This window comes from Dendrobium catenatum, unplaced genomic scaffold (genome assembly GCF_001605985.2).
Source record: "Dendrobium catenatum unplaced genomic scaffold, ASM160598v2 fragScaff_scaffold_1398, whole genome shotgun sequence".
Classification (NCBI taxonomy): Eukaryota; Viridiplantae; Streptophyta; class Magnoliopsida; order Asparagales; family Orchidaceae; genus Dendrobium; species Dendrobium catenatum.
Window position 1 is genome coordinate 642,569 of NW_021319860.1, and position 21,382 is coordinate 663,950.

Consider the following 21,382-nt stretch of genomic DNA (forward strand, 5'->3'; position numbering starts at 1 on the left):
ATGGTTGAAGTGGAAGAATGCATTAGGCTTGCTGTGTGATAGAAAAGTTCTCCTCAAAGTTAAGGGAAAATTCTATAAGATGGTGGTGAGAATTGCAATGCTTTATGGTACCGAATGTTGGCCATTAAAAGAGAATCATAATACTAAGTTAAGTGTTGCAAAGATGAGGATGGTCAGGCGGATGAGTGGCTTTACCCTTAGAGATAGGATACGAAATGAGCATATATGAAAAGGTTGAAGTAGCTCCAATGAAAAATAAGATTAGAAAGAGTCACCTTAGATGATTTGGTCACATAAAATGGTGACCTTCCAATGACCCGGTTAGGAAAGTAGAGGTATTAGATTGACTTTTATGTTAAGAAAGGTAGATAAATACCTAAAAAGACTTGGTTAGAAAATATTAAAATTGATCTTTCTTTATTAAATTTAAACACGAATTTGACTTTAGACAGGACATAATGAAGATAAAAGATTTATGTAGCCGACCTCATGTAATGGGACAAATGCTTGATTAGGGGTGTCAATTCGGGTCAACGGGTCAGGTTCGGGTCGAACCCGGAACTGACCCGACACTGTTCGGGTCAACCCGAACCCGACCCGTTTTTAAAAACGGGTCAGGTTTCTGGACCCGAACCCGACCCGATTTGGGTCCGGGTCAACCCGATCCGACACGAATGACCCGGGATTGACCCAAAATTGCTAATTTTCGGGTCAAAAATCAGGTCAAACTCGGGTTTTCGGGTCAAACTCGGGTCAATCTCGGGTTTTCGGGTCAAAAATGATTTTTCGTGTCACTTTCGGGTCAATTTCGGGTTGGCGGGTCAACCCGAACCCGGCCCGATTTTTAAAACGGGTTGATTTCATGAACCCGAACCCGACCCGTTTCGGGTTTGGGTTGACCCAAACCCGGATTTTTCTGGGTTGGGTTCGGGTCGGGTTTCGTGTCGTATCAAAAATTGACACCCCTAGACTTGATGTTGCTGTTGTTGTTGTGGTATTTTGTTATAAGTTGACATCGGTTACCTCATTCCAATATGATAAACTGAAAGTATCTAATTCAAATTCAGACTAGAATGTTCTGAAGCATTTAAAAAAAAAAATAGTACAAATACAATGCTATCTGGAGATAACACTATAAGGCCCAAAAACTTCAAATTGGTTAGAGACTGAAAGGCTATAAACCACCTTCCAAGAGTTAGAAGTCAGCTGCAAGCTTCCGAGGTTTCTAAGGCGCTTTACAATAAGCGAGATGTCAGCTTGTTTCTCACTTCATAAGGATTCATGACTTTGGGGACAGCTTATGCAGAGGAGTAAGCGGTTGTCTTGTTTGCTCTTCAGAATTGAACTCAATCTGTCGCCCAAAAGAGCTGCCCTTCATGAGGCATGATTTGTGCTTTCCCTATAAAAAAAATGGAATGTTTATAAAATCCATAACCTGCTTCGGAACAAATATTAACAAAATTCTGGGAAGATTATATTCAGCATTAGAAGACTATTAATAAAACAAATTAAATCCAACGGCAAAATGACTTGAGGAAAGAAACCAAAGCTTAGGTAGTGAATATAAGCCGAGCCTGGGCAAGATTGTTCAGCTTATTTATTGAATAAATTAAATATAAACTATCCATTTCAAATATATATAAAGAAAGAGAGGGAGAGAGAACTATTGCTTTAAGAGAATAAGGTTTTATTTGGAAAGGTTTTGTTACTGCTTCTTTAAATAGTTTTTTATACAAATATTTTAATTTTTTGTATTTAAAAACTGTGAAACAGTAAGAAAGCCATCTCAAACAATGTCTAAGGCTTTGTTTGAGACGACGTTTTTTTCTGTTTTTTAAAGCGGCTTTCAAGTAAGAAAGCCGCCTCAAACGAAGCATAAGTGTTCTTATCATATATTTTATAGCATTCATTCACATCTTTGAATGATTGAGATTTAAAATAGAGGGTTTAACAATTAAAATATGATATATATAAAAAAAAGAATGAACTACTTTAACTCTCAAATATTAAAAAAATGTAGATGAATGAGCTAAGATGGGCAAGGATAAAAGCTCCTATTCTTCTAAAAAGAAAACAGTCTTTAACTCCTCAGATGCAGATGAATGAAAAAACTACTTTCTACTACTAAAAACTATATAATATACTTCTAAAAAACGTGTGTTTAGGTTTCGTTTGGGACGATTTTTTTACTACTTAAAGCAGCTTTCGAGTACAAAAATTTTAACTTTTATACTAGAAAATTATTTTAAGAAACAGTAAAAAAACCCATCCCAAACAAAGCCTTATTTTCTATAATACTTAAAAGACGTAATATAAAAATCACGAACTTGTTTTCATGTGGTAGTAAGTCATCAATCCAAAACTTGGCGAAGCATCTAATGGTCATTGATTGGGCTTGCTTTTTGGGTTTGAGTCAATTATAACTGAGCTTAACATAAACTAAATTCTTTCGCTCACTAAAAAACTTGATAAGCCAAACAAAGCCCTGACTAGTTCATGGTCAGCTTCTACTCACCCTAGAAGAAGATGCACTAGCAGATAGCTTGCGGTCAGATCTATGTCGTTGTGTCTCTCTTTGCAGACGCAATAGCAGTCGCTTATTCTCTTCATCCAATAATCTGTTGTCCTCAAATAGCACTTTCACCTTCACAAATAAATGAGGTGGTGAGAGACAGAATTATGAGAAATATAAAAACAATCAAATCCCCGCACCTCCTCTTCAGCTCTCTGCAGATTTATCCGAAGGTTCTCCTTATCTTCTTTCAAGGATTGTACTTCAGCAGCTAATACCTGAACCTGCAATTGCGAATAAATAATCAATTTTTAGAAATTACAGGGAAAGATACAACAATAAGCAAAACCAAAGCTAAGAACCTGTCTTAAATGTTAAAATGTTAAGCAAAACCAAGATACCAAAGGCTGTTTTTTCAAAATTTTGGCAGGAGTCGAAAAATTCTAAATTATTTAAGTATTAATTGACTATTCAAAAATCTAATGTGAAAGTCATGTATAACAAACAATGCAACACAATTTGCATATCATTTGTGTTAGGTTGAGGAGATGCATGCAATTCTAGTTCTTGTTTATGTTTGTTTTAGTGTAGAGAAATAATAAAAAAAGGATTTATTTTATATATTTAATTTATAAATTAAAATTATAAATCATCTAAACCCTAACTTTTTAGGCTTGCATCTCTTACAAATAATGTATGCATGAATTACTCAAATAAACTTCTATAATTCTAATCATTCAAATTTAAAAGAAATGTGTACTTAAGCTTCGTAAGTATAGACTCATATTTCACCTATTATATGTACATATCGTAGGTCAACCAGAAGACACCAGCCTATTCTGAACTTGACTAAGCTCATTATCCTTTTTTTCAGATGAGTATCTTTTAGCCATTTTATTTCAAATAGGGGGAGGTAAATTCTTTAAAGGCTATAGAGAAAATTCCTTATTCTATCAAATTGGATCCATAACAAAGTTTAAATCAATGAGAATTTTGAAATAAGAGAATTTTACATATATCAATTTACATGCTTGTATGTCAATCATTTGAGCCACTAATTGTCATGCTAAGACTTTCTAAGGTTCTCAAAAGACGATGCCCAATTCACGAGAAATAATGCTTTACACCTCAAATTTTTCCATGTCAATTATAGATCTTGATTAAAATAAGTTCTAGATTTTTTATCTTGTTTGAATAATCTATGCCAATTTCTATAATAAAAATTCATATCATACATGCACATCTCAATTTCCATTTTAATATGCATACCTTAGAATGTATCAATGAAAGATGCATAAATTCCATCTAACTGTTAATAATACATTTTTATTTAACTCAAATTAAATGAATAGAGACATATTTTAGAAAATATCATCCTTAGCAGTAAGCTTATGAAAGATTTCAATAAAACTGTAATTTTTGAATGCGTGTTTGCTAAGATTTTTCATAAGTTCCATTTTTTAACCTTTTTGTGCAACAGAACTTTTCCACACAACAATGACTTAACTATTATCAAACGTCTAGAAATCTAATCTATTGTTTGAAATCACAATATTTAACAAAAATCCTTATCAAATGATGCCTTATAAAACATGAAGTAACTAATTCACAAACTTTAAACTTTGCTGCAAAAACAGAACTAAACCCTAAATTTAAGGTTCATTCAAATAGTCTAAACTCTAAAGTTTCTAAATAAAAACTAAAAATAAAAAATCTTAAGTTTCTAAATAAAGTCCAATTGACATCCTTTGTACGAAAACTATTAGGCGAAATTATTACATACGGTCACCGGACGCTGTCTAGATGCCAATTAGGATGCGCCATGTCACCAATTTACTGTGTACCATTATGCATCGGGTGACATGGCACATTCTGATTGGCCTCTGACGGTCCGGTGACCACACGTAATAACTTCTCAACTATTAGAATTGCTGCAATTGTAGTTAGGAATATCATCTTTACCCATTTTAACCATAAAAGATATGCTTGATGCATGTTAGCATAGATTACAATCAACATTGCCTCCCTAGAACTCTTTGCATGTGCCATGAAACTTCCAGACAAGAAACAAACAAAAGCATAAAATCAGCCAAGGCAGATACTAATTTTTTTATTTTTTTATTTTTATGCTTGCGAAGGCAGATACTAATATGAATTACTAAATGGAACTGATTTAGGATATTTGATTGTATAAAGCAGAGAGGACTTACCGAGAAGTTATCATGTAGCTGAGCGCGAAGCTCATTGTTCTCCTTCTCCAATTCATCACAGGATTCCATGGCCTTCTCTAAATCTCGTTCAAACAGCACGCATTCTCTTTCCAGCTTAACACAGTAATTCTCCATTTCAGCACACTTTGCAGCCATCATGTCCTTATCCTGTATGCAATTCCTTAAACCCTGGGCATTCATACTCGCCTCTTCCTGTCGCAATATACACAAAATTCCCTAATGTAATAAGAAAAACACTAGAAAGGTACAAAGATTGGGTGAAAGTAGCAAAATTAAAGAAGAAATAAATTGGCCGGCGAAAATTAAGAGAACGAACCTTGCAAAGCTGAAGCCGCTTATGAGACTCCTTGAGTTGGTCCTGCAAGAAGAAGATCTGATCTTGGAGGCGGTGACGCTCGTCCTCTGAAGCGAGAAGCTTCAGCCTGAGAGTTTTCTCCGATATTGGGAGGCCTAGCGAACCCTCGATGGATTCTCTGATGTAATCGTCGGTCTCCTGGGGCATATCCATCGACTGGAACAACATAATAAAAAACTCGGAACCCTATAGATTACACCAAAAGAATTAAGAATTATTGTCGCTAGTATAAAAACCCTACAAATCGAAAACCAATAGAGCGGGTCGATGGACAGAGGCAAAACCCCAAGTCACCAAGAAGTTGGAGTACTGGACTGTAAGTGAGATCAACAGATTTTTCAGCTTCTCAAAAACCCTAGGAGTGGACGCGAGCGAGAGAGAGAGAGAGAGAGGAGAGAGATTTCAAATTGTGAAGCGAGCCGTTGGAACTGGAGAAAATTGTGACGATTGATGGCTAAATCTACACGTGACAACCTTTTTTAAAGATTACCTGTGGCTGTTTGGTTATATAATTTGAAATCATTTTATATTAGATTGGAAGAAATTAAATAGAATGTATTTTTTAAGGAATTTAAAATTTTAAAAAAAATTATATAAAAATATTCTGATAAAATAATTATTATTATGAGATTCAAAGCTCTTAGATCTATATTGAGATATGTGTAATATATAAATAATTTATTTTATGCCTTTCTTAAAGAAAATTCAAAAATTCTAGTCTATCCCAATCAAAGATTTTATAAGCATATCTTAATCAAATTATTTTCCCTTTGAAAATCGATATATAAGTAATTTTTTATTTTATTTAAAATTTGTTTGATTTTGGCAAATTCAAAATACATGGCATGTGTTAACGATGGCAATATTCCGATGACAGATATCGAGTACTTTTCTAATGGGGGTTATTGAACGGTGTTACAATGATGGCGGTAAAGTGATGCACTAAAAGAAGAGGTTAAGTTATAGTTTGACAATGAACATGGTGCTCTAATGGAGCTTTGATATTCTTAGAGCCTCTAAGCTTCTTGAATATCAAGCCCTCTAAACTCTCTTGAATCTCAAACCTAAATCCAAGCTTTTCCCCTTTCATGAAGAGAGTGAGGGCTTATTTATACATTTTTTAGAGTTATATGCCTTGTAAATGTAATAGCACATATTTTGACCAGCTAAATAAATTTTTCATGAGTCATTATAAGTTCAAATTACAAATCATTTCATCATAACATATATATTATAGTGATTTAATTACATTATTAAGATAAAAAAATAATTCTTTTAAATTAGATTATGAAGCATGATAGAAAATATGAAGAAAATTCATAACACTTTATCAGATAGCTTGTATTGATTCTCTTGATCAAAGAGCACATGTTCAACAACTAAGTGCCTTAATATTATTGAAATTAAGTGATTTTTGGGCTCGTTGGATTGGTCTCTCGAGATGCTTGAATTAATTATAAGCATGCAAGATTTGGAAATAGTTTCGACCAAACAAATGTCATGAAGTTTTCAATTACGCTTCAATTATCTGATATGGGTTCATTTGGAATAGAATTAGACCACTTTTGATATCATTGAATTTGTCTATTATGCAAATCCTGTATTTAATTGTGGAAGTTTCAATTCACATCTTGATTTATACCTCATTAAGGTGATTTTCGATGGCTTATCAACATTCAATTTATGCAATATTTCTCAAAAATAAAGAGCCTAAGAAAAAAAATACTCCTGAATTATGGATATAAGAATAAAATATTTATTTTAAATGTGAATTAATTTTTCAAAGATTGTAACACCATAAGAAAAACAATAGAAAATTAATAAAAGATAAGGTACATAAAAATTATATGAAACTCATTTAAATCCTATCTAGAACTATTCACTTTTATTTATTTTATAAAGTTTTTATCTTCTATGAAGACTTGTCAATATAAATCTCAATAAAAAATGTGCAGAAATAGGACTAGAGCGGTCAACATTTGACCCGACTCGAAAACCCGACCCGAAAATTTCAGGTTCGGGTCAACCCGAACCGGGTCGGGTTCGGGTTAGAGATTTCGACCCGTTTGTAAAACCAGGTCGGGTTTGGGTTGACTCGGAAATCCGAAATCGACCCGGTTTGACCCGTTTTTAATTAATTTAATAAGATTTTAAAGGATTTTTATGAAATAAATAAATGATATTTCAAAAAATTATAAACATTGTTGCCCAAATTAAATTAATCTTGATTTATTTTAAATTAATTGAAATAAATCTTACCTTAATTTAATTTAGATTTAAATAAATTGAATTAAATAAAAAAATTTAATAAAATATACCCGAAGCGGATCGGGTTCGGGTTGACCCGGACTCAAAGCGGGTCAGGTTCAGATTCGAAAAATTAACCCGTTTGCAAAAACGGGTCGGGTTCGGGTCTGGTTCATATCTACCACCATGCAGAATTCCTTATGAATGTCCTAATTCTAAGTTTTTTACTGTTTGTAATTAAATTATTCATTGAAATGAATAAAAGAATTAATCTTAGTTTGAGTAACTTTTTATTACTTTCTAAAACAATTTTCTAATACAAATTTTTTTTGAAATAAATATTTTTGCACTCAAAAACTATTTTAAAAATTTATAAAAAAACAGTCCCAACCAAAGACTTTTATGCAAGATTTTAAAGATGGAAAAGCAAGCAATTCATCAGTGCAGTAGTGAAAATACTTAGTCTCATCAAACAGGAATTTTTATCATAGTTTATGGTAATGCAACAAGCCTTGCTTTGTGATTTACAAGGTTAAAGACACAAAAGTTAAATTAAACGAGCCCACGAGCTGAGATCCAATTAGAGCTGCTTACTAAACAAGCCACCTCATTTATATGAGATCTTATAATATAAAGGAAATAAAAAAAAATAAACTTGGACCTCATGAGCTGCTGGTCAAGGGCTATTATTCTGTGCGGATGCCAGACGGTTCTCCCGCTCGGTTACACTTAGGTACCGAGCATGATACATTTTGGGATGACGTGACATATTTTTATTGGTCTCCGGACGCCATCCGGACTCCGCACAAAATAAGAAATCGCTCGTCAGAGTCATAACCTGGAGCTTAAGCTTTACTGGCGAGCTCAACCTGAAGTCATTCTAGGGAAAGCTGATCTAGTCCCTACAACCAAAATTCTAGCCCTCTGAATTAATAGAGATTTCCATCTACATATTGTTCTGCAATGCAGGCTGTTAAGGGAATTATATGCAAGAGATGGTTTATTGGAATAGCATCTGCCAGCCATTAATAGATTATATAAAAATTAAAAAGGTCATCAAATCTAAAAAAAGCATAATATACACAACGTACAACTATAACTTAAACAATTTTGCTCCCAAGAGAAACTTGTATCAATATGAACTCCATCTAGCTCCTCATAAGACAAAATTAACTTGCACATTAAGCTTTCTAGACATTGGCAATGTCCACAGTCAAAGATCCAAACCTTCAATCCCACAGCATGGAAATCAAGGAGTTTGATAAACCAGCCTCATCGAACGTTACGTTGCTCTCATATTCGAGAGTTTTGGATGCTCCAGGAATTGCTTCTGTGAAATGGAAAGGACGAGCTACTGCACCCTCAAGTTGAGAAGAGCAAAATGACCATAATAACTGCCAAAATTCAGCAAATGAAACCAAAAAGTTAAGCGAAGAAAGATAGATATAAATTGTAAGATTCAGTAATGTCTCAACCCTTATGGAGTCAGAACGAAGAAAGCTCCGCTGGACTCGGCGTCCATCAGGAAGGCGGATGCCCACTCTACAAAGAAGCTCTCTGTTCCCCTTTGGCTCCTCTGGAAGGGGAGGATATACAGGTTCCTTGTTGGCGCTGCTTTTAGCATCTTCATCAGCTTTTGCTTCTTCATCTACAGAGGACTCCACAGGCACTTTTGATCCTTCCAATGATGCTGCAACTGCCATCAGCAGCTCCTCATCTTCGTCGAGATATTTTTCTGTTGCAGAAAAAAAAAATCTTATGGCATCAAGAATGGCACAGCAGCCGAATAAATCAGAAGGGAACAAATATTATCAAGCCAAATGACTTGGGAGAAAACGATACTAAAGGCTCAGGGTACAAAGGCAAGAAATTGTGGCAGCATTTAATGGCAGAATAGAAGGACAGAAAAATGGGAGCAAGTTTATATATATATATATATATAGAGAGAGAGAGAGAGAGAGAGAGAGAGAGATTTGTGTAGATATGGATATGCACAGCTGGGCTTTGTGTGTGTGGATTAACGAGTGGGATCTAAAAACAAATCCTATGCAATTTAAATGACCAAATCACAAAGAAGATTAAAAAAAAATTCAAAGAAGTCAGAAAAATTAGCCATTTAAGATGTTAAAAAACTTCCCATATTAATATGGTTAATCAACCAAAAATTAAAATTCTTTTGGAAAACTGTTCCATGGATGACAAGGATAGATCATGTGGAACAACATGCTCTAAGAGAAATGGAATAATTAAATTTAAAAAAAAAAACAAATCCAGTCAAAACAATGGCAATAGATATTGAAGCAGTATCCGTAACAAAAGCCTGACCAGGTACTTTCTATTACTTGCCAAGCAAAAGTAAACAAAAATATGAACTAAAAATATCAGAATTAGTAAACCTACAATGGACCTATCGTGGGAAGAAGAGAAGTACAATTGCAATACCTGATATGCTGACCGTAGAATCCTTTGCTCCTTCCCTACGTCTTTTGAGAGGAAGAGACACGTGTTGTTGTTTTGGTCCGCCTTCCATAAATGGTAATAAATCCTAAATAAAAGAAATGTCATTAGAGAAGGAAAAAGGAGAGGTACAATATCAGTCTCAACTATACAAACAATAAGCTTTCCAACACAACATGCTATATCATCGTATGTCTAAACTGAACAATAAGACTGCAATATATCAAAACATTTCAATGTCTCTTACCTCCAAAATACGTTCTGGCTGTACCATGCCAGTCCATGCTCGCATTTTTTGCCCGGTGATAGGATCGATAACCAAAATGGCTGGAATTGAGGATAAGTTATAGTAGGTGCAAACCTTCCGTCCCTCGCTGGTGTCATTATACACCTAGAAATACATTGAGAAGTCCAATGACAGAAAACTTGATGTTTTAAAGTTTAAAAGAAGTTAGAACATCAATTTATACATGGACATCTGATAGGCCGGTTCATCCTAAACCGGCCCAACCGGGACAGGCCGGTTCTTGTCTATAGGAGGCGGGCTAGTCCCGACTCCTCTATGTTTTCCTCCCACAATAGTGGATCCCACTATTCCAATTGAGTTCAAATTAGAAAATGAGGGGGCAGCTAGAGCTTTGGAGGGAGAATTGATTTGGAAAGTTTATGTATTAAATAGCATGAGGTGTTTTAGGGTTCGGGTATGCTTGATTTGATTTTGATTGAAGTTTCTTGGCATCTTGGGCTCTAGACTAACTTGTCTAGAGATTTGGGAAAGAAGATCCTCCTCTCGAATTGAGGATCACTTGTATCTTATTTTCGTGTTTGTTTGGCTTTGATTCTCTTATTGCAGTCCAACGTTTTGGGGCTGATTTCACCCAGATTTTGTATTATTCTCGCTGTTTTCACCAATTAGTGATAGGTTTGCTTGCGAACTCGAGTATTTCCCTTAGGGTTACTTGCAAACTCAAGTATTTCCTATCAACATCAAAAACAACCTCTCTTAAATTTCTCAAAAGAATAACTCTATATCGAGAACGGAAACAGTACTGAAATTGAAAAAATACTATAGAGGCAGTATTTATCAAAATGGAATAGGAGAAATGCTGAAAAAAATGAGAATAATGACAACAGAGAAATATAATATCACACCGAATGTATCTGTTCAACTAAAAAATATAAAGCATTAAAAACCACAAATAAATCATGTCACAATCTTATAAGCTACAGAAGAAGATGAAAGCTTTAAAATTATCAACATCAACATATTGGTAAGAAACAATTAGGAAAATTTACCTGCCAGAATATGAAATTGGTGCGAATTGTTTGTGTTACAGCTTCATTAGACCATGTATCCCGATTAAGCTTTTGCAATTGCAAGGTAACATAGCATCACTTGAATGGACCGGATTACATTTACATAAGACTAATTCAAAGTAAATGAAATAATTTGTTTTCAGAAAATTTTACCATATGAGAGCTAAATTCTTCCGTGGACTGCAGGTTGACTAACAACCACTTGTCCTGAAGAGAGGCCTCAAACTTGGCCTGCATTTTATAAATAAAATATCAGGATCAGTAAGAAACCAGACAACTGAACCAACATATTAAAATTCTTGCAAAAATAAATAAAACTTAATGTATCACAAAAAGAAGAAGAGCTAAAATTGTGCCAATAAATTGATGTCAATAACTCTTAGATTTGTTGATTTGTTAGGGATGGGGCAGTAAGAAATATTTCTTCATGCAGTATCATAATTAAACTAAGCACCAAACACAGCAGACTGATAAACAAAAATGCAGCTGGGAAAAGCATCATTTCAGACAAACAATCCTTATATCAACACTTGTGCGTAAAGCATCCTACATGAACCAAGCAGCAGTCTAGGGTGTAAACGAGTCGAGCCGAGCAGCAGTCTAGGGTGTAAATGCCTAACGCGAGCTTCGTTCGCCTACCAAATTGGGAGCTCGAGTCAAGCTCAAAATGTGGGCTCGAGCTCTGCTAGTACATTAAAGACGCTCACGAGTTCGCTGTAAAAAAATCGATCAGCCGCTGACACGATCACAACGGAAGAAGAAGACGACGACTTGCATTTTTTCAATGAAGGAACCAAGCTTGCAGTTGCGTTTTTTCCTATACATAAAAGACCTGGAGCTTTTTTCTCTCTGGATAAATAATGCTTGCAGCTTAGGGAACATATACTTCATATTTTATATATATATATATTTTTTTTGAATGTGGTTTCTTTAGTAATTATTAAAGTAGTAGCATTTATCAGTTGTAGTTCTGGGGGATTTTTTTATTAGTTGTGATGTTGTAGTCCTTAAATTTTTTTAAACTTGTAAATGTAATAAAAATATTAATATTTAAAAAAAAAACAAAAGAGTAATTCAAGCTAGCTCGTGAGCTTCTGAGTCGAGACTCATCAAACTCAAACTCGAGCTCATTTAACAGACAAGCTTGAGTTTGAGATTGAGCTCGTGGCTCGATAAGCTTGGCTCGCGAGCTCGTTATCGAGTCGAGTTCGAGCTAACTCGGCTCACTTATACCCCAAAGTAGCACCTTCAGTGGGCAACTCCTATGTCAAATTCAGCATGAAGCACAATTTATGTAGCCCTATCACCAGGCCTTCATTTATGTCCGTAAACAAACCAAGCGTTCGACAAGCTACTCAAGGCTTGGCTCGATAAAAGGTCTTCGTAATCGTTTAATTAAGCAATCAAACAAGCTTGAACATTTTCTTATGCTTTAATAAACAAACTTGAACAACTATATATTCGGCTCATTTATGTTCATGAACAACATTGTTAGAAGCTCATGAACAAACTTAATATGAAGCTCGAGAAAAAACTTGTTAGGAGCTCAATTCTTGTTTGATATAGAAATTTAATAAAACTACTATAAATATTTTATGTCTATTATAACTTAAAAATATAATAATAAGTGATTCTAGAACAAGCTTTCTTATAAGAAGAATTATATCTCGTTTGTTTATGAACGAGCTCATTTGGTAGTTCAAAAACATTCACTAGATGTGTTCATGTACAAGCTTATTTTATAGTTCGAAAACCCTAACTAGATATGTTCGTGATAGGCTCATTTGGTACTAAAAAACACTCATTATATATGTTTGTGAAAATGCTCATTTGGTAGTTTGAAACAATCGCTAGAAATATTCGCAAACATGTTTGTTAGTAGGCACGATAAAGCTCTTTCGTTAAGCTGATGAATATTTAGAAGTAGAGCTCGTTTATAACTTGACAAGGTTCGTTTGTTTAAAGCTCAATAAGCATGAAACAAATAGAACATGAATCAAACACAAACTAAACATGTATATTCATTAACTGAAACAAACCAAGCTTAAATACGAGCAGAAAAGCTCGAAACAAGCTTAAATGAACATAAACAAGCTGATAATAAACGAACACAAACATGAACAAGCACATGCTGGACTCGGCTCGGTTCATTTACAGCCCTACCCTCATTAAAAAAAAAAAAGACTTCTTACACAACTTCCCAGTCCTAGGCATATAAAAGGATGTAGCAATACTGGCGTTGTCATCAACCCGATCATTTGAATGCCAACCTATTTATTATATACCGTGGTCTATGATCCCTCTCTAGAAAACATCAAATCACAAAATAATTTGTTTTGATGATAATACAAAAAGTTGTAAAATCAAGGCCATTGATGTTAATTTGAAAATATGAACTTTATCATGAAAATTGATTGTTTTTTTTTTTTTGGAGAATTGCATACGTGCCAATGAAATCATGCATATCTACAAATCTAGCAGACTTGCACCCAGCCTTAAAAAAAATGAACTATCGAGCTCAAGCAATTGGGCATACTTCAACAAAACTATTTGGAATTTAAGAAAATAAAAAAATAAGTGCTAAATTTTTTTGTGAATTTTGATATAGATAAGAATTAAGAAATTATATAAATGTCCTTCATCAAAAACACTTTTTTAAAACAATTATCATATCAAAACTCAATTAATTCTACACAAAATAAGATACACGAACAGTAATCAATTTGATTTGAATGCTTGTACACATTTAATTTCATAAATCATTGATGCCACTAATTGGACCAATAGAAAGAAATTTGCTGTGCTTGTAGCACAGTTTAATCATAGAAAAAGAATGCAGAATAATGTGTCCTCTATTTTCCATGATATGGATTAAAATGACTTTTCATCAGCATGTTTAAAAAAACAATTGAAATATAATCGTGTTTAAATGAATATGAAAAAAAAAAATAATAGCCAATATATAGACATCATAAATCATCATATTAGCCTTATTCCAAAAAATTGCAACCGTAGCACTATAATCCAGCCATGTAAATCCAACTTCCCTCCCAAGTCGTAAGACTAAGCTATCCAAAGCAAAATCTTAGCCAGCAGCCACAAGACTGACGTCAAGCCCATCTATATTTCATCATACATGTCTTAATCACTATCATATGGTCATTTACATTCATTATAGCCTGTATCAAAATTAATGGGCTTTACTTCAGCCAATCCAAGCCACTCTTTCCCTCTCTTCTCCTGGCAATGTGAATAGCACGTATCAAAATTAATGGGCTTTACTTACTCCAAAGTCCAAACCACACTGTTTTCTCCTGGAAATGAGAATAGCACGATCCTCCCCCTTCCCCAACCTCATAAATTCCCTTGAAATAAGCTATCAGAAGTGCAACCCCAGCCCAAATGAAAAAGAAGAAAAAATTCCAAAACAAAGTATCTGCAATGACAAATAAAAGAAAACAACAGTGCAAAAATTAACAAAATAATCTGCAAGTAACACTATATTCTACTGATGATTCTTATCCCAAACTAAAAAGGATTTGTTAGAGCCTAAGAGAAAAAGAAATGAGTGTCAGTTAGAAACCTTCACTCATTCAAGAAAACTAACAAAAAATTCTACAGAAATCATTGCAAGTTCAGACACAAACTCAAGGAATTTTCCATCGCATGGGCAGTGGGGAGAATAAAATCAGTTATCATTCTGAATCTAAACAATTTACATTATCTTCAGTTAAAAAAAGAGGTATGTATTTGACCAGATGATATGACTAAAATCATAGAGCCATAAGAAATTTCATTAAAGATGCTTCTATAACTGACATTGCAGCTGCTAAAAAGTAACTAAAAAGACAATGAAAACTTGTAACAAGATAGATTATACCTTATCAAATGATCCATTATACATTAAAGCAAAAGGAGGGCGGTATAGAGAAGCAAGATTATCACGGCCCCCATTTGCTGTTGATGCAGTATTTTGTTCAGACTCCCAAACCGCAGGCCTTCTTGACTCCTCTTCAAAGTTTCGAAAAGCAACCACAGAACTAGGTTGTTGTCTGAAATGTCAAAACAAAGAATTTTGAAAAGTATGCTAATGAATTTCTGGATAGGTTGTTGGAAAGAAAAACATAACTATTGCATATAATTAAGTTATCGACACTGAAAAAAAAAAAACAATTGAAACAAGAAATAGGCACTGTAAAATATAGAAAACTAAGATGAACAATCTCTCCCACTAAAATAGCCATTGAATGAACTAAAAACAAAAACAAACAAGGTATGTGAAAAAGGTAAAATAAACTAAAAAAGCAGAACAATAGAAATATTTTCATCATATCATAAAGATTTCAATTCACCATTAGAAGCAAAATAGAAACTTTATTTATCTAACAATATCGTATCAAGAGAAGTTCTTTTTTTATCGTATCAAGATAAGTTCTTTTTTTTATTTATCTAACAACATCAAATCAAGCAAGCTGCAGTGCTCATCCAACTCTAATAGCACGTAAGAGTTTGTTCTGTGCGGAAGTCCTTCAGCTTCTGCATCTCAGGAGTCTGTTCTGCAGTTTTGACTATTGTGTAGAGTTAAATAAAAAATGCCAATAACTTTTACTCAAAATTATAATTGTATTTATCATGGTTTTAAAACCCGGTCCATACCAGCCAATTCAACAAATTCAACTATGAACCGGTCAGATTGTCAATTCGATCCATCTCAAAAATCAGTTTTACATTAAATCGGACTAAACCGGCAAGAACCGTTGGTTCAACCATCAAACCAATCCCAATTTATTAAAACGGACTGGCCCAAGTGTTTTTATATTTAAATAATTAGATAAACTAATTTAATGATTTTAGATTAAAATTTAATAAATTAATTTAAATTTAATCTATTCAAACTTTTAAATGAGTTTTCAATACAAGTAATTATTATTTACCAAAAAGCACCAACCAAGCATTCTTGCATAGTCCCATCACTCCATGTGAGTTCCTAACACATGCAAAATCAAAATGAAGAACATTTCATCTTCGTTTTATCAGCGGGAGCGGGACGAGCAATTTGCGGACTGTTTCGGCGCCGATCTACAAGGATTTCAGCGGAATTTGAGGATGTGAACGGCGTCGGTACATAACAGGTACAAGGTAATTTATTTTTTTTGATTGGTTTTTTATTTTAATTATTATTGCTAATTATAATATAATTATTATTATTATTTTAAAATAACAAAATAATAAGAGAGGAATTTTCATTTTAGCCTCGATTTGCATGTCGTCGCCTTGAAATCTTCACTGATTTTCTTGCACATAATTAATTTTAGATGACTTAGATGTTCTGGACACAACCGAGAAGTCCATTTTACAATCGGATGTCGTTTGGGCAGTGTCACGCAATATTTTCAAATGTTGATCATCGATTTCGACCGTTTTAGCCTGATTTGGCTGCGAGGGGCTCCCTCGTATGTAAATTCGATGCTCCGATCGCAACAACACAGTTCGTTTGGTGATCGGAGGTCATTTGCCCTTTTAAGTGATGCATAGCACTCGTTGGTAGTCACTCGCGTTGCTGATTTCACTTCTTTTCACCCGTTTCTTAATGTATGGGTCAACAAATATGAACAATACAACTTAGATATGATTATCACTTGAGCAAGTTTGTTATGGGTGCAAGTTGGCATGACACTATGCAAGGATTTACCATCAGTGCCACTTATTTCATCTATAAACAAAGGATTGTGGCCCTTAAAAAAGATTCTATAATCAAATTCTCCATGGTTATGTTGGTTGGAAAATTTTGTGAGAATGCATATACATATAACTTAATTAAATAATGGGTATCTGGCTCTCATATAATTAATAGATGATTGATTTACCTGATGAGATATATGAATGATAATCCATGTTTGCTTTGGTCTAACCGATCAAGTCAAGCATGAAGCTCAAATCAAGTTTTGCAGCTCGCTAACAATGAAATGGCTTTATTCACTCATCATTTGCTAACCTTATAAGTTGTCAAAGGCATTTACTTGCTTGCTTCCCTTACTCGATGGGAGTAAAAAATTTATCAAGTTGTTACGCCGGTCCAGCATGGACCGGCTCAACCTGGACCGGCCCAGCCGGTCCAAGTCTATGCGAGGCGGAGTCGGGCCTGGGAGCCGGCGGAAGCTTCAAGGGGGGCTGGGGTGGGGTCCACTTGAAATTCAAACATGGTTTAAGTGTTTTTGGAGGGAGAAGGAAGGGTAGAGAAGTCCTTTTGCTTTTATTTTGTATTAGATTGTTTTAATAGGGAGTTATGAGGGGAATTAGGGGGATCTTGATTTTGAATTTCTTGGGAGATCTAGGGTTTGTTGTTCTTGGGCTCTTGGCATTGCCGGAGATCGTTGGAGAGTTTTTCCTTCCTCTCGAATTGAAGGAAAGTTGTATCTTGCAAGTGCTTTTCATCCTTTATTGAAATAAAAGCGTTTGCATCGTTTTTTCTACGTTTCTCCCTACGTTTTCTCTCAGTTTTTTCACTGTTTGAGCTGTGTTCTTGCTGCGGACAGCAGTTTACTTGGCTTAGGTACTTGATTTGGGTTAGGTTTACTTGTGCAAACGAGTATTTCCTATCACAAGTCACTTAGACTAACAAGTTCTACTCAGATATCAGTACTCAAATATTAAACTCGTCTAAGAGACTTCAAAAGTCACTAGCTTAGCTTAACAAAATCAATCTTCCTAATTGACAAGGTTACAGAAGCAACAAAAATAAATAACCAAACAATGAATCTACAACTCAAGTCTCAAGCCAGTTCAACAGACCAAACAACCATAGGTACCATTAAGTGCTAACAACAAATTAGCCATTAGAATCAAATAGAGATCTACATCTGCGCTAAGCAACCTTTAAAAAAGACAAAAATAGAATCAAACCACCACAAGTAACAATTGCTATAGAGAAACATCAACCAACCTAATTGTAGGCTAGAACAAACAGATGGGCGAGGAACTAGTGGTAAAACTAAACTAAACTCAACCAAATGATGGGTAAAGGTCCCTGATATGATGCAAGCCTGCTCTCCCACCTATTGATGGCCCTAAATACTACCCATTCCTTTGCAATTTATTCCAATTAAAAGTGAATTATGTCAACAACATAGAATAATCTTTTAAAAATTACAAAAGTTCAGTGAAAAATATCCAATATGAGAGAATTAGATTCCTGTACATAAGGTAGTCGGAATAAAATATAAAAAAGCTTTCTTAGAAAGCATGAGGGTTGATCTTCAAGAAAAATACTAGATCCAAAGTTCTTTCAAGTTCATGAAGGATGAACAAATTCAAAGGCCAAACCTAACATCTAGGCAATGAACCTAATAACTTATTAATATAAATGTTAACTTACATGACTAAACGAATTGTCCTGTAGTTTGTCATTTCCACGCCTGACATGGATATCCAAACGTATTTGTTGACGGAAATTGACCTAATGTTTATTTTTATATACCTATTAGATAAGCTGTAGTACTCTCATTCCTGAGCCAATGGAATAAAAGGAGCAATTTTAACATTATAAATGGTAATCAAATAGTTATGTGAGTACAAAGAATGCATAAATCCTTTATCAAAGTAATTTGATCCTACAAATCAACCAAATCATCCTGCATTAATGAAAAACATCTTTTCTTTCAGCAAAATGCTTTTTTGGTTGTTAGTGCTGATTGAGCCACATATTGTTATGGCTATAAGGATATGGCTCTTCACAAAACCTTGTCAGTATGCCTACCATAAGTCTGACAATGTGAAGTTTCACGTTTACCTCCCGAAGGTTGATTTGTAACCCTATATCTAGAACTTGAAACTAGCTTTGAAACAAGAGCAGTGGGACTTAGAGGAAGATGTCGTTGAGATCTACTATTGAAAGAGCAAATAGAATAGCGAGCACTGTAAAAAGGACAAAGTAATCCTCAATAGATCCAATCGTTTACCGATAGAATTCATCAGAAAGGTCAGAAGTAATTATCTTTCAGATGATATAACCTGTGATGGCACTATAATAAAGCCTACAGCCAATTGTAGCAACCTAGAAGGAATGCACCATTTTTAGTATCAAACTGCGCTGCAATAAATTTGAAATAAATGCATCCAACAAATATTCAAGAGCTTCTTCCATTAAACAACCCATAAACCATGAAAAAATCACTGCAAAGCAAAAAGCATAAATACCTCAGAAAAGCAGCATCACCATACAAAGTGTCTCTCTTAACAGGCAATGGAGCTCGCACTTCATCAGCAGTAGCTTCCTTGCCATCACCGCTGTATGCAGCAACATTCTCTACTCCACTGCAGCAACAAAAAAATGCAATACATCAGCCGATGCTTGACAAACCGTACGCATGGCATGCACAACATCTATACTTCCATATGGTGAACATTCAGTCTATTAACCACCTAGAATTTTGATCAAATGGAGGCAACTCAGAAGCAGAAGCAGAAGCAAGTCCGGCTCCACCAACATCGTTCCCAACATAGAAAAGCTGAATAGCTTCCTCAAGTTTCCAACTTGTGGCCTGCGGAACAGGCAAAACAAACTTATTAAAACAATCAGCCTCACATTACATGCCCCCATATCCCAATTGATCAACAAAAGCGGAGCTTCCAATAAATCATGAAGCGAAAAGAATAAATGATCCGATCGCGGTGAGGGCAAAAATATAAAAACAGCTGGTGGACCATCGAACCTGCAGGAACTGGATAGCAGTCTCCGCGGTCTGACCGACTGCGATTTCTAAGAAGGAGGAGATTAGCAACTGCCTCTCCGTTGCCGTCGGTAGGCTTTCCATCGTTCGATCCAAGTAATTCTAATCCAGACAAAAGAAACCCTAGGGCAACAAGGAAAAATAGCGCATTATAGAAGAAATCGATGAAAAGGAGAAATCGAAGGGGTAAGATGAGTTCTAGGAAGGGCGGATGAGATTGGATGAGAAGAGGTCTGTCAGAGGAGAGAGAGAGATATATATAGCAGAAGTTAATCCGGCGAGATGCACCGGCGAGAGGTGAAGGTATTTCTATATGACTTCCAAGCGCTTGCGTAGGTTCCAACTTCCAAGCTTTTTATCCCTGCAAGAAAGCCCTGGTTTTTCTTCCAATGGATGGACCAAATTCAGCCCAAATTCAGCCCGGCGAATTCTAGTCCGTCCATTGGCAGTAATGTTCCACTGGATTCGCATAACATGGCACGTGGCGCGTTTTGCAGCCTAGTTCCCAATGTTTACTATAAATAACATTTTGATATAACCTTATTTGATCTAATAAGGTTAATTTAGCTTTTCTTGTAAAAATAATGGGAAATTCATATATATATGTAAATCCCCCATATTTTTACATAAATTTATTATTTTCTAAAATGAATAATAGAATAATCTTTTTATGGTTATAAAATATTTCTATTAAATACTATAAAATTTATAAGGATAAAGATAATTTAATGTCATAATTTGTTAAAAGATATCTTACAAATACATATAATTTTAGTTATTTAATAATAATTGATCTCTTCCAATAAATAATGAAATAATACAATAGGAAAAGATAAGTAAAAATCAATGTGCTTTGAGATACAGTAAGGCAAACCTCGATGTAGATGGGGATGAAGAAATGCTAAAGCAAAGCTAGGTTTTATGATGTATAGTGGATGGGTCTATTATATGGTTATCCTAATTAATAATACTAATCCTAATTGATCATCTTAAGCATAAATTAATCACTAATTTTTTGAATAAATTAAACATTAACTTTCATCTAGATAAATTAAATAAATATTTGCTGTTGTTGTTTGGTATGCTTTAGGCCAAATCCTGCTACCAAACAGCCCTTAACCACCAAAGCAGAAGCAGGAAACAAAACATATTATTGTTTGACTGATTTATTTTAAGTTTGAAGAGAGTAATGTTAAGTTTTATTTGGGACAATTTTCTTATTGCTTCTTAAGATAATTTTTTAGTAAAAAAAATAAAATTTTGTACTAAAAAATTGCTTTAAAAACTATTAATAAAACAACTATTTTACTATTTTTTGTTAATCCCAAGTTTCTATTTTGAAGTTTGAGATAACTTTCTATTGCTTTCTAAAGTAATTTTTTAATAATAAAATTGTTAAACTAGGAATATTTGTACTAAAAAATTGTTTTAGAAAGCAATAAAAAAATTATCCCAAATAAAATCTTTGGAAAGAAAAATGCATCAGGGTAATATGATTTCAGTTAAAATTTCCGTTCAACTTGTAATGTCCAGC

General features: G+C 34.4%; 2 protein-coding genes across 3 annotated transcripts; both read right to left on the bottom strand.

Moving 5' to 3' along the window:
* Positions 1 to 1,100: 1,100 nt before the first annotated feature.
* On the bottom strand, positions 1,101 to 5,490 carry LOC110107084 (myosin-10). 2 transcript variants are annotated; one of them, XM_020837230.2, is made up of 6 exons: positions 5,383 to 5,490; positions 5,060 to 5,284; positions 4,723 to 4,935; positions 2,713 to 2,796; positions 2,516 to 2,644; positions 1,101 to 1,399 (listed from the first exon to the last, which is right to left on the bottom strand). In XM_020837230.2, exons 2-6 carry the CDS (start codon positions 5,264 to 5,266, stop codon positions 1,280 to 1,282), a joined length of 753 nt encoding a protein of 250 aa, XP_020692889.1. In that variant the 5' UTR covers positions 5,267 to 5,284; positions 5,383 to 5,490; the 3' UTR covers positions 1,101 to 1,279. The 2 variants fall into 2 exon arrangements, with proteins under 2 accessions (XP_020692889.1, XP_020692890.1); XM_020837231.2 differs by having other exon boundaries at positions 5,060 to 5,254; positions 5,340 to 5,476.
* Positions 5,491 to 8,344: 2,854 nt separating this feature from the next.
* LOC110107085 (plant UBX domain-containing protein 7) lies at positions 8,345 to 20,167 on the bottom strand. Its single transcript, XM_020837232.2, has 10 exons — positions 19,831 to 20,167; positions 19,541 to 19,659; positions 19,316 to 19,432; positions 15,000 to 15,171; positions 11,273 to 11,350; positions 11,099 to 11,167; positions 10,050 to 10,193; positions 9,788 to 9,890; positions 8,821 to 9,080; positions 8,345 to 8,739 (listed from the first exon to the last, which is right to left on the bottom strand). Exons 1-10 carry the CDS (start codon positions 19,930 to 19,932, stop codon positions 8,575 to 8,577), a joined length of 1,329 nt encoding a protein of 442 aa, XP_020692891.1. The 5' UTR covers positions 19,933 to 20,167; the 3' UTR covers positions 8,345 to 8,574.
* Positions 20,168 to 21,382: the final 1,215 nt, after the last annotated feature.